This window comes from Drosophila erecta, unplaced genomic scaffold, assembly GCF_003286155.1.
Source record: "Drosophila erecta strain 14021-0224.00,06,07 unplaced genomic scaffold, DereRS2 tig00000283-arrow-arrow-pilon, whole genome shotgun sequence".
NCBI classification, from domain to species: domain Eukaryota; kingdom Metazoa; phylum Arthropoda; class Insecta; order Diptera; family Drosophilidae; genus Drosophila; species Drosophila erecta.
Genome location: NW_020825217.1, coordinates 511,405 through 525,473, shown reverse-complemented (window position 1 = coordinate 525,473; position 14,069 = coordinate 511,405). Strand labels below are relative to the sequence as shown.

General features: G+C 46.6%; 3 protein-coding genes across 10 annotated transcripts; 2 read left to right on the top strand and 1 right to left on the bottom strand.

The window, feature by feature from the left end:
- Positions 1–408: 408 nt before the first annotated feature.
- On the bottom strand, positions 409–2,114 carry LOC6555806 (vacuolar protein sorting-associated protein 37C). 3 transcript variants are annotated; one of them, XM_001982372.3, is made up of 4 exons: positions 1,656–2,114; positions 1,296–1,579; positions 1,088–1,239; positions 409–1,008 (listed from the first exon to the last, which is right to left on the bottom strand). In XM_001982372.3, the coding sequence occupies exons 2-4, from the start codon at positions 1,558–1,560 to the stop codon at positions 814–816; spliced, it is 612 nt and encodes a 203-aa protein (XP_001982408.1). In that variant the 5' UTR covers positions 1,561–1,579; positions 1,656–2,114; the 3' UTR covers positions 409–813. The 3 variants fall into 3 exon arrangements, with proteins under 3 accessions (XP_001982408.1, XP_026838980.1, XP_026838979.1); XM_026983179.1 differs by having other exon boundaries at positions 1,088–1,236; XM_026983178.1 differs by having other exon boundaries at positions 1,296–1,574.
- Positions 2,115–2,291: 177 nt separating this feature from the next.
- LOC6555803 lies at positions 2,292–2,831 on the top strand. Its single transcript, XM_001982371.3, has one exon. The coding sequence runs from the start codon at positions 2,405–2,407 to the stop codon at positions 2,747–2,749; it is 345 nt and encodes a 114-aa protein (XP_001982407.1). The 5' UTR covers positions 2,292–2,404; the 3' UTR covers positions 2,750–2,831.
- Positions 2,832–3,056: 225 nt separating this feature from the next.
- LOC6555545 (cytospin-A) lies at positions 3,057–12,917 on the top strand. 6 transcript variants are annotated; one of them, XM_015153281.2, is made up of 10 exons: positions 3,057–4,048; positions 7,916–8,678; positions 8,740–8,880; positions 9,420–9,596; positions 9,669–10,947; positions 11,017–11,168; positions 11,226–11,345; positions 11,428–11,719; positions 11,784–12,058; positions 12,132–12,917. In XM_015153281.2, exons 2-10 carry the CDS (start codon positions 8,331–8,333, stop codon positions 12,219–12,221), a joined length of 2,874 nt encoding a protein of 957 aa, XP_015008767.1. In that variant the 5' UTR covers positions 3,057–4,048; positions 7,916–8,330; the 3' UTR covers positions 12,222–12,917. The 6 variants fall into 6 exon arrangements, with proteins under 6 accessions (XP_015008767.1, XP_001982406.1, XP_026838978.1 ...); XM_001982370.3 differs by lacking the exon at positions 3,057–4,048 and adding an exon at positions 5,942–6,019 and having other exon boundaries at positions 7,707–8,678; XM_026983177.1 differs by lacking the exon at positions 3,057–4,048 and adding an exon at positions 5,952–6,019 and having other exon boundaries at positions 7,577–8,678; positions 11,229–11,345.
- Positions 12,918–14,069: the final 1,152 nt, after the last annotated feature.

Genomic DNA, 14,069 nt, shown 5'->3' with positions numbered 1-14,069 from the left:
GATTATTCATATTTCGAATATAAGGCGCACTTTCGATAATTTTTGATGGCTTTTATTTCCTTTATTTACAAAATTTATTTGTTTATTCAAACAAAATTAAGATACTTAGATATTGGAAAGCTGGAAGATTGTTGGACGAAAGGTATTTCATACTTCTGGTATTTCAGCCGTTTTTTGGAATTTTACGTTTTTGAAGATGAAATGAACAATTTACCCATAATAACATTAGTGTTAACTTATGCGAATGTTTTATTCAAATCAAAACCGAAACCATTATAAAAACCCTTTTGAAAACGTGCAACGAGTGTCCCACACAGCAAATCATCACAAGAGGAGAATCCTCAAATAGAAAGAGAGGGCATCATTTAAATAATAAAGTTTATTAATATAAATGGTACAAATATATCGATGGGGCCGACGATTAAGCCAAAAAAACGACCAGAAACCATAATAGTCTATAGGTAATACATGCGATTTCGGACTGATTTTTGAGGGGAGACATAGCACATGGGGTTTCGATTTGGGAATACAGATAGAATAACAAGCCACTGTGTCCATGCACACAAGTTTGAGAAACGTATAACTAGCGAGCCTGTTTCGTTACTTCTCTAAGGTTTTGCTTTCTGTTCTGGGACGGCGACCAGATCGGGTTGGATCAGATCCCCAGATACCCAATGCCATGAGCACCTGGCTTCATCTCTGACTTAGCTTCCCTATTTACTAACTTCCTTATTCTCTATTATTGCGACTCGTGGCGGCAGGAGTGGGACAAACATTTTCCGGATTGCACGGCCAACAAGTTCCACGGAAATCCTAGATGCCAGCCCGCTCAAGGGCACTCAGCTGGTTGCCCAGGCGCTCCTCTTTGGCCTTGCGCTCGGCACTGATCTTCTTCGAGCTCTGATAGGTGTTGAGAAACGTCTGCACGTCGATCTTTCCGTTCAGGAAGTGCTCCACGTGCCGATCGCAGTCGGCATCGGCATTGGAAGCAGCTATCTGGAGAAGCTCCTTCGGGGGCAAATGGAACGTTAGTAACAGATTGGAATGGCTATTGACTGCTCAGCGGAAGCAAATCAAGAGGACTCACCCGAATATGCTGAGGGGCGTATTCCTCCGACTTCTTCAAGTACTTCTTGTTCAGCTGGTCGCATTTCTCGCCCAGAGTTTTTAAAGCTGTGTAATCATCGCTGAGTCGGCGCTTCAGCTCCACCAGATGACTGCCCTTGCTCTCGTTCTCTTCTGGTTTGGAAGGCAGGTTATTAGGATTTGCCAGCCTTTGGCCATGACCTACCCACTTGATATGTTCTCCACCTGGTTCATCATTGAGTCTAGCTCCTCGTTCAGGTGCTGCACCACGGACATCTCCTCGATGAAGTCGTCGAAGAACTCGGGATCCCTGTCCAGCTGCTTCAGTTCGTCCAGCGACAAAGTGGACAGATTGGGCATGTTGCCCGCCTCGCCGCCCTCCAAATCCTTGGCTTCGCTGTTATCTTGGGGATGTCTTTGGGCGAGAGCGTGGGCATGGGTATGACCTTGCGGTGAGTGCTGTGTAGTCGGCATTTTGTGTTTCCAATCTTAACTTTCGAATTCCAATTTAATTGCGTTAGTTCTACTTCGAATTTAAAAAAGTGTGATGTGTAGGAACAGAAATTTACCAGTTTACTGAGCTCTACTAAAACCGAGGATCGTCGGGGCGAAATGGAGCACCCTCTGACCTCCACAGGGAGTTGGCGACCCCGGCCGCAAGTCGCACAGTAGGAAATTCCCGAAGTTTCTGCCTGGTTCCGCACTTGTCCCTTTGCCGCTCTGCTCGCCAAATCTGCGACTGCTGATGTCCTGATCTTTCCTGCTTTTCCTTCGGATCGGTAGCACTGGCGTTGTTTGGCCCGATCGAAGTTTCATTATCTTCTGTTCTGTGTCCACTTCAGTGCTGCCACTGTGGCTAGTTTCCCGCCAGATTCGGATACTGTCCGACGCTGTCGGCAGGAGTCCGTGTCGCTCGCGCTTTCTTCAAAAGATTTGGCTATAGCTGGTTTTTAAAACTCAGTAATACCCTTCAAATATGTTTTAGTGAACTTTGCCATTGTTAAAAAGGTGTTAATTAGGCACAGAACACCATCGTTTTTGTAACACACTGGCCCAATTTCGGATAGGCACATTTTGGACATCACTCCGCTCACAATGCATCGCTGTTTGGCTTCCATCTGAGTGTGGATTTCAACTTTGTCGTGTAAAATAAGTTCAATTTTATTTTGTTTGTAACTGATTCAATTCTTGCAGCCTCAGTTCGAATCAGTTGGTCGATTTCAACCATGTGGCAGCCCTGTCTGCCAGCTGCTTGTCGCTTGTTTACATTTTGTATCTTTACATAACGAACTCAACATTTGTTGCAAATAAATACCGAATGGCGCTGTTTGAGATGAAATGGCTGCGCCGTTGGATGAGGCGCAACACGAATCCCATACCGGAGCACCGGGCGGAGCTGTGGAAGCGGCGCCTGAGCATCGGATACGCCGTTCTGGCCTGGCAGGCATTCGGCCTCGTTTGCTACATGGTCTACACCGGACGCAACGACTGGGCCAAGTACTACGGCTACAAGACGGAGGAGGACCTCGCCCTGTCGCCGGCACAGCAGTTCGCCAGGCACCTGAGGGTCGAGGGCACCGGCAAGATCATCAGGATCTCCGGGTTCCACAAGGTGGAGGAGGTGCCGTTCGACGCCAGCGAGGTGAACCAGGTCAAGGAGTAACTGGAGTGCCCACTAGCTCAGTGAACCATCATTTTTTTGTTAGCCAGCGTACGTTTATTGCCATTAAAGCTTAAAAATAGGACTTCATTGTGTTGTAGCCTCAATGGGAAAAAACGCGGTTCTAACACACTTTTTAATCATATCCGAAATTCAGAACCTGTCCCGATAAAAGGAGTGTGTGGGAGGCTGCACAATCGTGACGCCTAGCAGCGGGTTCATTCATTGTCACGACTCTCTGGATAATTAAAATGATTTAAAATTTAAATTAATATACATTTCATCTTTGATGAACAGTGTGACATTGTGGTATTTATAGGTACTCTAGCTACGGCCACACTAAGGCAGCGAAAAAGTGAAACTAATCGAAGATCTCCCATCGCCAGCAATAACAACAATAACAAAACGCAACAACAAAAAGCAGCGACGCGACGTCGACCGCGGACAAATCGTATCGTTAAACGATAACAAGCCACCACAATAACAAAATCCAAAGCAAAACCAAAAACGTAACATATTGGCAGGCTGCAACGGGACTAATCACGGCTATAGGCGCTGCTTAACTAACCAGTAGCACTCCGGTAGTCCGGCAATCGGTATCCCCGCGAGCGGCTGTGATTCCAATCGGAGATTGGCAATTCTGTGACTTCTATTAATAAAGCAACAAATCGAACAGTAGCATCCTCCTGTGTGTGGAGTCATGTGTTCCACTGCACACAAAAACAAGACAAGAAAAGCCATGTAAATGAATATTAATAGCCCGTCATCAAGGGGAGGTCATTGGCTATTTCTTTCGCTCGTCCGCTCCCCCAGTTTCGCCTATAACTGCACTTGCTCTGTCTGCAAAATAACGGGACTCAACAACAAATGGCATTTGCAGATGGCTGCCGCCGCATCGTCTAATTGGAATTTGTGCAAAGAAGAAGCGTTGAGAAAACAAAGAAATCTGCAAATAATTGCTAATTAGTTGCATTTCTGCCATTGTTTGGAGGTTTCGCTTGCGAATTTTTAATGTAATTAACGCGCCAGCTGTTTTTTCGAGTGTGTTCAGTGTGTGTGTAGCCCAAGCCTCCGATCTATTTTATTTTTGTTTTTTCGGTGTCCAAAGGTGCAAGTGCGTATGAATAGTAGTACACACAAAAACAACGGATTCGGAACCGGAGAAAACACAGTTAAAAGGAAGGGCTAATCTAGGAGAAGAACCGTTTGATTTCGGTTGCCGCTGCCTCCTCCTCCTCTGCCCCTCTCTCTCTCTCTCTCTTCAGCACCTCTCCATTTTCTACATTCGCCGCGGGAAGCAGGGTGAGTACAATGAAGAAACAAAAACTCAAAGAAATGTAAAGCATAAAGCAGATCGTAGTTGTTGGTGGCTTTTGATACAAAAACCATCAAAAGAGCATTATATCAATATCGGGAAAGTGAAATTTTGAAACTTCCACTTTCTGCTTCTGCACTAGCAACAAAAACGTAAGCAGCGCAGCAAAACGTAAACCATCAACAAAGCAACTTTTAACTCCGAGCCACGCATAAATGTTTATATTAGCGAAAACGAAACCATTTTCTAAAAATAATTTATTGTGTCCGCCGTTCGTACAACAACACACAATGTACGTAAGACAAGCGGAGCGAACAAAGGTCGATAAACACGAACAGAAACATAGTACATAAATATCAAAAAAGAGCCGCGTCTAATTCGAGTGGTAACGGTAAACGCTGCGCAGTCCGCTGCAGCGGCGAAAAGTGGCTTCAAAACTATTCAACACTGCTATTCCTTACCCCTACCCTTGCAGACTTCCCAACTAAGTTCCACCTCGGTTGCAAGGGGCACATGGCCATGTGGTCCTTTGACCTGTCCCGTCCTTCCATAGGCATTAAACTCCCTTGTGTTCTACATTTAAAGAATGGTCACCTCGTAAATTGATACACATCTCTGCTGAACAGATCTGTCCTCTGTCATCTGATGTCCGTAATTTCTTGAAAGTGTGGGAAAAGCACCGATATTGCCAACACATTTCTTTCGCGCGCCAAAGCGTAACATTCTTAAACGCGGGTGTCACAGAAATCATTTCCATTTTCAAGGCGCGCTGGAAGGCGAACTGCTGGGCGATAGAACTCCACCAAATTTGGTTGGAAAGGGTTTGGGTGCCACCGAAAAAAAAAAACAAATCTTACAGATCTTTTGCCTTTTAAACGCCAGTGAATGGCCGGGGGGCTTTGAACCCCCCTCATGTAACCCATCTGAAAAAACGTTCGGCTTCTTTTACTCATTATCATTTCTTTAATATTTTGGGGGACGGGTGGTAAGCTCTGTTTCGGGCTGGCCTTTTGGTCATAGACCTCTTACGTATGTACGTAGCTTGCAAGTAATACAAATCATAAAAAGAGAAATGGGGTGGGGAAAGAGGGAAGAAACGTGGAAGTGGCAGAAATGCTGAAAGCCGCGACTGAATCCCCTCTCTCCCGCTGAATGGCAGACACGCTTTGCTGCTTCTTGCGGTTTCTTCAGCAGCTTTGCTGCCTTGTCTTTGATAAGGCCCACGCTGGAGAGGAGACAGCAGAGGAAAAGCTCAGAAGAAGGGAGTGAAGTCTTATCCAACTGGGCGACACTGAGAGAAACTAAAACCCCCCGCCATTGAATTTCGTAGTGCCACGTTAAACGTTCTGGAGCTCATCAACATCACCTGTGATTCGTAATTTACATATAGTTATAGCATTCATTTCGTAGACAACTAAAGTATCTAAGTAGACAACAAATATCTACCCGTTGGGTTTATTCCAGTGTACTGAAGAAAATTTCGCTGGTCAAGAGCTTAATGAAATTATTTATTGCCTAATTATTATTTTTATCAAAATTATTCTTAGCCATTCTCTAAAAGTTAAGGAATTAACTCTTCGACAAAACTGCGTTTGTATGAGTTCATTATTATGATAAAATTTCTTATATCAAGTCCAATTATTTGAAAGTGACAGTTTTTCGCGCCCATCCAGTGTTGAACATCGTGTCACGCATGCGCCGTGCCCGCAGCGCCCCGGCGTTGAGTGTTATCGGGTATATCGATATGCGCAGTCGACTAGACACTTGTTGTTGTCGGGAAGCAGCAGAAAACCGAAACGCGCGTCGCTTTGTCGCCAGTTGTTCGCTTATTTGGTGTCGTGCGTGGCTTGCCTCGTTTTGCGTAATTTACCTTTATTTTTGTTTACTGTTTCCCAACGAAATATGTGCTGCAGTTAAGTTTAACAAAATTAGCAATGAGCAACAAAGTTCTTCGCTCGGTACGTACGTTTCGTGTAAAAGTGTGCGTGTATTGTTTGAGCACCATATTGGTGTGCGTGTGAAGTTGGCCTTTCGTTTTGTTGGCGTATTGCAGTTTTTTTTACGAAAGAGAGTGTGAAAAGGGAAATAAATTCCTTTTACAGCTATCTGGTGTACATAGTTAGACGGCATTGCTTATGTTTGATTGTTGACGCGTTGATTCATTATCCACCTTTCTCTCGTTCTCTCTTTCTGATTTTCATTCAATTACTGTTCCCTTTCTGGCAACTCCATTGTTGTCGCTGCCTCTCGTTGAAGGGCAAGCAGATCTCCGCTCTCACTCGCTCTCCCAACATCCTGTTTTGCCCTCTCTCCCAGCACCGCATTTAAAGTATTGCATAGTTCCCGAATTTGGGCGCGCATTCAAATTGCAGCTGAAAATAAGAATACCAATGCCAAGTTGGATGCCGTGCTTGTGTTCTATCCAAATATCTAACTTATCGCTATACAAACATGATAAAGATAAACCCCCGCCCTGGTGATAAGAAAAACTCCCGTGTCCATTGGCAATTAGGCAAAAAGTGTTCCTCTGAATACATGAATTTTATTTCGTGTTTCGCTCGTGCTCAGCATGATGTCACTTCACTGTTTGCGTTTCAATTTTTAGCCCAAAGTAAAAGACACAATTTGTATGTTTCGCGTGGGTCGCTGTCACAAAAAAGAAATCCAAATAGAAATCACTCGAGGCCATAAATGGCAAACCAGCTAAATTTAAAGATCTGACTGTTTTGCAACACTTCTGTTCGGCGTGTTGCAAGTGCGGCTCCGCTGCGGTCAGCTGGCAATGCCATTTGCTCAGTTGCAGTTCACTTTGTTCTCCTGTTGTCTTTTTGCTCCGTTTTCGTGCCGCGTCGTGACATGAGTAATCCGGTGTGCATGTGAAAGCACACACGCACACTTCTCCGGGTTGATGAGTGGTGTGAGAGGTGGGTTGGGGTGGTCTCTGTGGCCAGTGGGTGAAGAGAAAGAGTCCTCTCTCGCGCTCACAAGCCCAACGCCTACAGCAGAGGTCAAGGATATGGTGATTCGACGTGTATTATCCGTAGGAAATGCGATCCCCGTTCTGGCAAGCCTTGTATTCTTTTCTTTAACTTCTGATGCTGGTGGCTTGGCCCCGTTTGTCCAGAACCAGAAGCGTACGTGTGACTTTCAGTGTGTTCAAGTGCGGCCGTCGAATTGTTGGCGTTGTAGCAGGGCCCGGGTCTTCTATTGCCATTCCATAACCATTCCAGCACCGGGCTGGTAGAAGTGGATCACAAATCCTGGAGTGCCTTTAATTGATAATCGGGTGTGAATGAAAATGCGATTGTGCGTTTGTTTTGGTTTCTCTCTTTATCTCTCTCTTAGCCGCTCTCCCAGTGACAAAAACAATGCACTGTGATTGTTCGCCGCCGCAAGCGGGTTGTATTGTTGTACACTTTTGTTGCATGCAACACGAGCATCTGTTGCTTGTGAAATCTAATTTGAAGCCGCTTTTCTCTATTCACCCATTGACTCATTCGTCGCCCGTCTTGTAGTACAAGTTCTGAGCGAAATAAGTTTATAACAAGAATCTGAAAAAGAAGTTGCAAAGTGCGACAAGTGATATTCAACGACAAACGAAAAAAAGGCGAAAATGTAAATTAAATTTGCATAATTACACATTAGGAATCATTAAAAGCACTACGAACGATAAAAGATCAAAGTAATCGAGTTTAGCCCCAGACTGCATTTAGTACACGAGCCACAATAAATCAAATGATGGTTAATATTAAATACGTTTAAAAGCAACAAGTATATTGTTGATGGTTCACGTTTTGCAACGAGCAAGGAACGACTGGCAGCAAGATGATCAAACTGAAATCCTTGTTCCGCAGAGGACAGGGCACCTCCAGCTCCCATTCCTCCAACTCGTCGCACAAGCAGCAGCAAAATTCCTCCAACAACAATCGTCAGAAGTCGCAATCGAGCACTTCATTGAATACCGCCCACGAGCAGCAGCAGCACAGCATCACCGCAGCAAAGTTCTACGCCCACCAGGAGACCGCCAGTTACGAAAGGGGCGTGGATGTGGGTGACGAGGGGGCGCTACTGCTGACCAATCAGCAGCAGGAACAGAGGCGTCAACAGCAGCAACAGCAGCAACAGCAGCAGCAGCTACAGCAGAAGCCTCAAAGCAACACCTTGCCTCAAAAGAAGTCCAAGCTCAAGGGCCAAAAGCAGCCAAAGCAGTTGCCAGTGCAGCAGCCACAAAGCAATGCACCTGAGCCACATGATCCACAGCAACCACTGATGACTTCCCTGGCAGCAGTGCCGCAGGCTTCAGCGACTGGGAGCTCCAGCAACAGCAACATCAATAACAACAACGCATTGGCCGCACTGCAAGATGGTGGCGCTGCTGCCGCCGCTGCAGCAGATTTCTACCAGCAACTAGCAGCAGCGGCCACGGCCACTGCAACAGCAACATCGGCGAACGGCAGCAACACCAGTGCTGATAGTCCGGTCAGCGCTTTTCCCGCAGCAGCAGCTGCCGTTGCTGTTGCCGCTGTGGCAGCAAGCAGCTACCAGCAACAGCAGCAGCAGCAACAGCAGCAACAGCAGCTCCTCAACAACGAACAGCAACAACAGCAACTACTAGAGGTAAGTTAAGTCTCTATTTGTTGCCCAGTTGTCATATAGTAATCGAACCTCAACCACACAGGCTAACAACAAAATGCAGGAGCTGCACAAACAGCTGGAGAGATTCAGAAGCGAGCAAATGCAACTGGAGACACGCATCACGGAGCTGTTGCCATACCAAAGCGAGGTGGCCAAGCTGAAGGGCGATCTGGTTAAGATGCAGGTGCGCAAAAGTTCGCCCGGGGGTGTAACTGGTGAAGATGGTTTGGGCTGGCTAACGGGGGGTGAACGGTAAGCGAGCACGGGGACGCTGGCTAACCACAAGTTGCTGCTGTGTTGTCACGGCTGATTGATGTTTCTGCTGCCTCTCCGGCGTTGATAAAGTCATCATATACACTTGCACTAAGGGGGTGGTCTAGAGAATTCAGTAGTAGGAAGTGAGCCATTTCAATTTACTACCTTAAATATTAGCATAGTTCTAGAGTTTTTTTATTTTTATAATGAGTCCGAAAAGAGTTGTATCTTACTTAGAAAGGCTACGAAAAACAAGGTTATAATCGGCGTAAAAGCGCGCTCTGGGTTAAACCGTTTTCTTGGACGCTGCGCTTCGCTACCCTCACTTATCCGCGAATATTAAATGCGATACATAGCGCTCCTTTAAGTGGGTGTAGTAGTCTGCTTTTGCGTCGTAATGCAACAGCAGCCACATTAGCGCAGCCCAGAGAGAAGTAACACTGATCAGTCTGATACTTGTGCTTACAGAGTCTACAGGAAAAGGCCCAGATGGAAATCGGCAATTTGAAATACGAGAATGAATCTCTGCGCAATCGGCTGCGGGACGTAGTAAACTCACCGCTGTCGGATGCGGAGAAGCACCAGATCATTCAAGACTCGCAGCGGCTGCACAGTTCAGCGCCCGCTTCAATAGCCCTGCCCAGTGTAAGTATTGCCAGACGATTTCTAGTGACGCAAAAGCCCCTAACATTATCCCCATTTCCTTCCCATATCCAGGCACACGATGCGCATGATGGCACACCCTGCCTCACTCCCGATTGGGATAAGCAATCATCCTCCAGCGAGATCTCTGTAGCCTGCCTGCAAGACAAGATCATTCAAATGGAGGAGACACACTACTCCACTAACGAGGAGCTACAGGCTACATTGCAGGAGCTGGCCGATTTGCAAACCCAGCTGACGGATACGCAGACGGAGAATGAGCGTCTAGCCGAGGAGAAGGATGTGCTCTTCCAGTCGCTATGCCGACAGACGGAGAAGCTAAATGAATCGCGTACACAGATTAGCACGCTGCAAGAGCTGATAATTCGGGATACCAAGCAGCCTGCACCCGAAGTAAGTGTTTCGGAGAGGGAGCAGAAGCTTCTGGATCTGATCAAGACATCACAGGAGGAGCGCGAGGCGGTTTTGCTCAAGCAGGAGGAACTGGGATCTGAGCTGGCGGAACTGAAACAGGCCCGGGAAGCTGGACAACAGGAGCTACAGCGCCAGAGAGAACGTATTGCCCTGTTGGATTCTCAGTTGGATGCAGCAAACGCAGAGCGGCGGCAAGGAGAGGCTCAGTTTTCGCAGGCCATGGAAGAGATATCGCAGAGGGCCATCGAAATCAGTCGGTTGAGCACTCTTCTGGAGAATGCGCGCTCAAAGATCGAGGAGCTGGAAGCGGATTTGTCCAGAGGAGACAAGACAGACCTAAGCGATGTGCTGGATGTGGCCAGAAAGGAGAAGGATGCCCTAGAAGAACGTGTGGCTGAATTACAAGATCAGTGCTCTCGCAGCCAAGCTGAGCTGAGAAGACTACGTGACCAGCTTTCCGGCTTAACTGAGGAATGCAAAGTGGTCAAGAATAACGCCAAGTGTGCGGTCTCTCACCTGGAATACCGCTTGGAGCAGCTCCAACGTGATAAGGACAAAATAGCTGGAGAATGGCAGGCGCTGGAGGAACGCGTGGCCGAACTGCAGGTTCAGTGCAAATGCCATCAGGAAGACAAAGCCCAGTTGCAATCCCTGCTAGCTGAAACTCAGCGCCATCTGGGCGATGTTCAACTGAAGCTGGGTGAGGCAGAGTGTAGACTCGACCAGGAGACACAGCTGCGGCGCAAGGAGGCCGAGGAGTGGCAGCAGTTCCAGGCCGACCTTCTCATGACTGTGCGAGTGGCCAACGACTTCAAGACTGAGGCGCTCAGCGCCCGGGAGCAGCTAGTTCTCGACAACAAGACGCAGAAAGAAAAGATCAGACTGCTGGAGCAGCAGCTTGAAAAACTTACCAAACAGCGTAAGCCCAGTTGCCGTCTGTTTATGTGATGAACCGCTAATGTTTAATGCTCTTTCTTAACCCTTACAGAACTGCAGCAGTCGGAAACTCCGCAGTCGGTGCTATCCACAGTTCAGCGTGAGATGGAGATGGCCACGCGACGCAGCAAGCTTAGCTTCAGCCGACAGGACTCGCGGCTGTCTGTTAAAACGCTCATTGAGAGTATTGAGAATAACAAATCGGTAAGAGGTGTGAAAGGTTATTCCTCCGCAAAGCAACTAACACCTTTGATCCTACAGCAGGGCAAAGCCGACGAGGCGGAATCCCACTACAGCTCGACGTCTAGCCTAAACAGCGGAACTCCTGACCTGGGGACTACGCCCATTATCTTTCCTCCCTCCAGTGACTGGCATGAGAGCGTGAGTATTCAATCGAAAGGGAATTCGAGTGCTCTATTCTATTTGTGTACTAAATCAATTCTTTACCTTTAATTCTCCACAGCTTCGGTTGCCTGTGCTGCAGAGCAGTAACTTGCACGTAAACGTTGGCAATCCAGCCGGTGCCGGACAGGGAAGCAATATTTCATCTGGCAGCGGAGGAGATTCAGCTAGCACTACCAAAGCCACTTTGCCGCTGCGCGATCAACAGCAGCAGCAACAGCTTGGGATAACAACTACCCAAAGCCAGATACAGAACGTCTCCCAACCTTCTACGCCGGCCACGCCCAGCAGCGCGGGCAGCAGCAGTAGCGGCGGGCTGCCATTTGGTAACGTCTCAAAGTCATTTATCAGCGGTAAGCAGCTTGAATCGGCTAGATGTATGCGTGATCTTAAAGTTCACTTTTCCGTGTTTCTCAGGCGAACGCAAGGACCCGCTAAACATGCTGGCCAAGAATGGTGGTTCAAAGCGCAACGCCCTCTTGAAGTGGTGCCAAAACAAAACAGTGGGTTACCGCAACATTGACATCACCAACTTCAGCTCGTCGTGGAACGATGGGTTGGCCTTCTGTGCTATCCTACACTCGTATTTGCCGGATCGCATTCCGTACGATCAACTGACTCCTGCCAACAAGCGGCGCAACTTTTCACTGGCATTTGCGGCTGCCGAGTCCGTGGGCATTGGCACAACACTGGTGAGTTTCCATGGCCAACTGGGGCTCCATTTGTTTGATTGTTTTTATTCTTATCTGAAAATCTCGCAACCAGAATATCAATGATATGTGTCAGATCGAACGACCCGACTGGATGCAGGTGATGTCCTATGTGACGGCAGTCTACAAATACTTTGAGACCTAGAGGAGGGAACTTAAGGACCATCTGCTGCCCTCCACTTGAGCTCCTTAGTGCAGTAGTCGTAGGGTTCCCTTTGCTTTCAATATATATGTTTGTTCTTCCGCATACATATTTTTTGGTGTTGTGTATATTCAGTTCACGATGAAGAGCGATCTAATGTTTTCACCGATTCCTCTAGCTTGTACGCTTTTTTCCCGTAAAGCCTCTTCTGTTTTAGTGCGTCCGTTTCCATATTCTTGCCCATGTACGATGGTCGTCCGGGCAGTGCCCCATATTTGGACATTGCTACTCTTAAATACGTTTGTTTTTGGGTTTTATAGACAAACCCTAGTATTAAGTTTAAGCATAAAGTTACATTTTTTTTGAAGCTTCGAAGTTTGTTGGACCGATCCTACCAAGGACAACGATGACCATCCCAGCCTGTTTCCACTGTACATGGGTGTTTATATAGGTATTTTTTTTATTGCGTGGTACAGAGTTTATTTTAATGCGTAAATCGACGATTGAGGATGATTAGCTGACGACGAAACATTACTATACAGATAATAAGGAGATGGACTAGTTTTAACGTATATATAATTATTTATTTCAACTAATTGAGAACACTAATTTAAACATAAACAAAATGTATTTTTAAACGATTAATTCTACGATCTATCATAAAGAACAATATGCTGCGAAAGGCAGTAAGTCAAGTAATCCCCGGTTGTTTTCTTTAGCTTTAATGCCTTTATTAAACTTGGTTAAGCCGCGGGGAGCAAATTAAAATTGCTACAAAATTTTACTGCGTCCGAAATTTGCATTTTTCCTAATCAAAAATTTCTGAGCCGTCGCTTATTAAAATTAATCAATCTTGGCAGGCGCACAAAAAGTGAAACTTGAGCCGAGCCCCTGGAAAATGAGGGAGGCATGTAAGGCGTGGTGGGAAAACTTTCAAAATGGCGCTCCTTCAGCGGCGAATTTCCCTCGAGAGGGAAATTTCCCTGGGAGCAGGAAAGAGATGGCTTCTGTACGTTGGTTAAATCAGTTTGTGGGCGGGATTCCGGATGTGGTTGGTCGGATTTCGGGGGATGATGGTCGGCTGGGGTGTGGCATGGTGCAGAGGATTCCAGTAAGGGTCCAAACCACACCGCAGGGGGTGGGCAATTTCTTTAAAATTAAAACAAGCCGATGATTGATGTACTCGAGGCTAATGAAAAGAGGCAGGCAAAGCTGGCAAGGATAAGCGAAGCGGTCCTACCGCTATTGTTGCACGAACTTTGTTTTTGATCATATAATCTTTTAAATTTTAATAATTGTAGAGTCGGACATCCATGCGGCGATCAGAAAACTATATATTTTCTCACATGTGTATCAAGTTAAATTCTTATTCGGCACATGTGTTCATTTGGCAGTAATGAACAAACCTGCAGCTGCTTATGATGCGGCCTATTATCAAACGCTTTCGTGTCTTTTAATTTGGTCCGTGCGTTTGGGCAAAGGTCACGTAGTTGGAAAAGCCTTTAACAGCCATCTACCCTTTTGTGCGCCTCGCAGTTGCAGGGGAGAAGCAAATTGTATGTGTCAATTAGGCGGCTCCTTGTTGTGGTGAAACTGTCCCTTTCCCGGCACATGTCGAAAATGAAATTAAACGCTGACGCATCTTTTGCTGACCAGTGGACAGTCACCAAAACTTGTGCGTGTATTGGAAGGGGGAGCTTGGGTTGGGAGTCTTGGGGCAATGGGGAAAATGCTTAGTCATAAATCAAGAAATTGGCAAAAATAAATTTCAATTCGGGCAACATTTTAATATAGGAAACAGACTGGCCACAAGCAGCCACATATGCGATGCAGGGACACGTACATATTCAC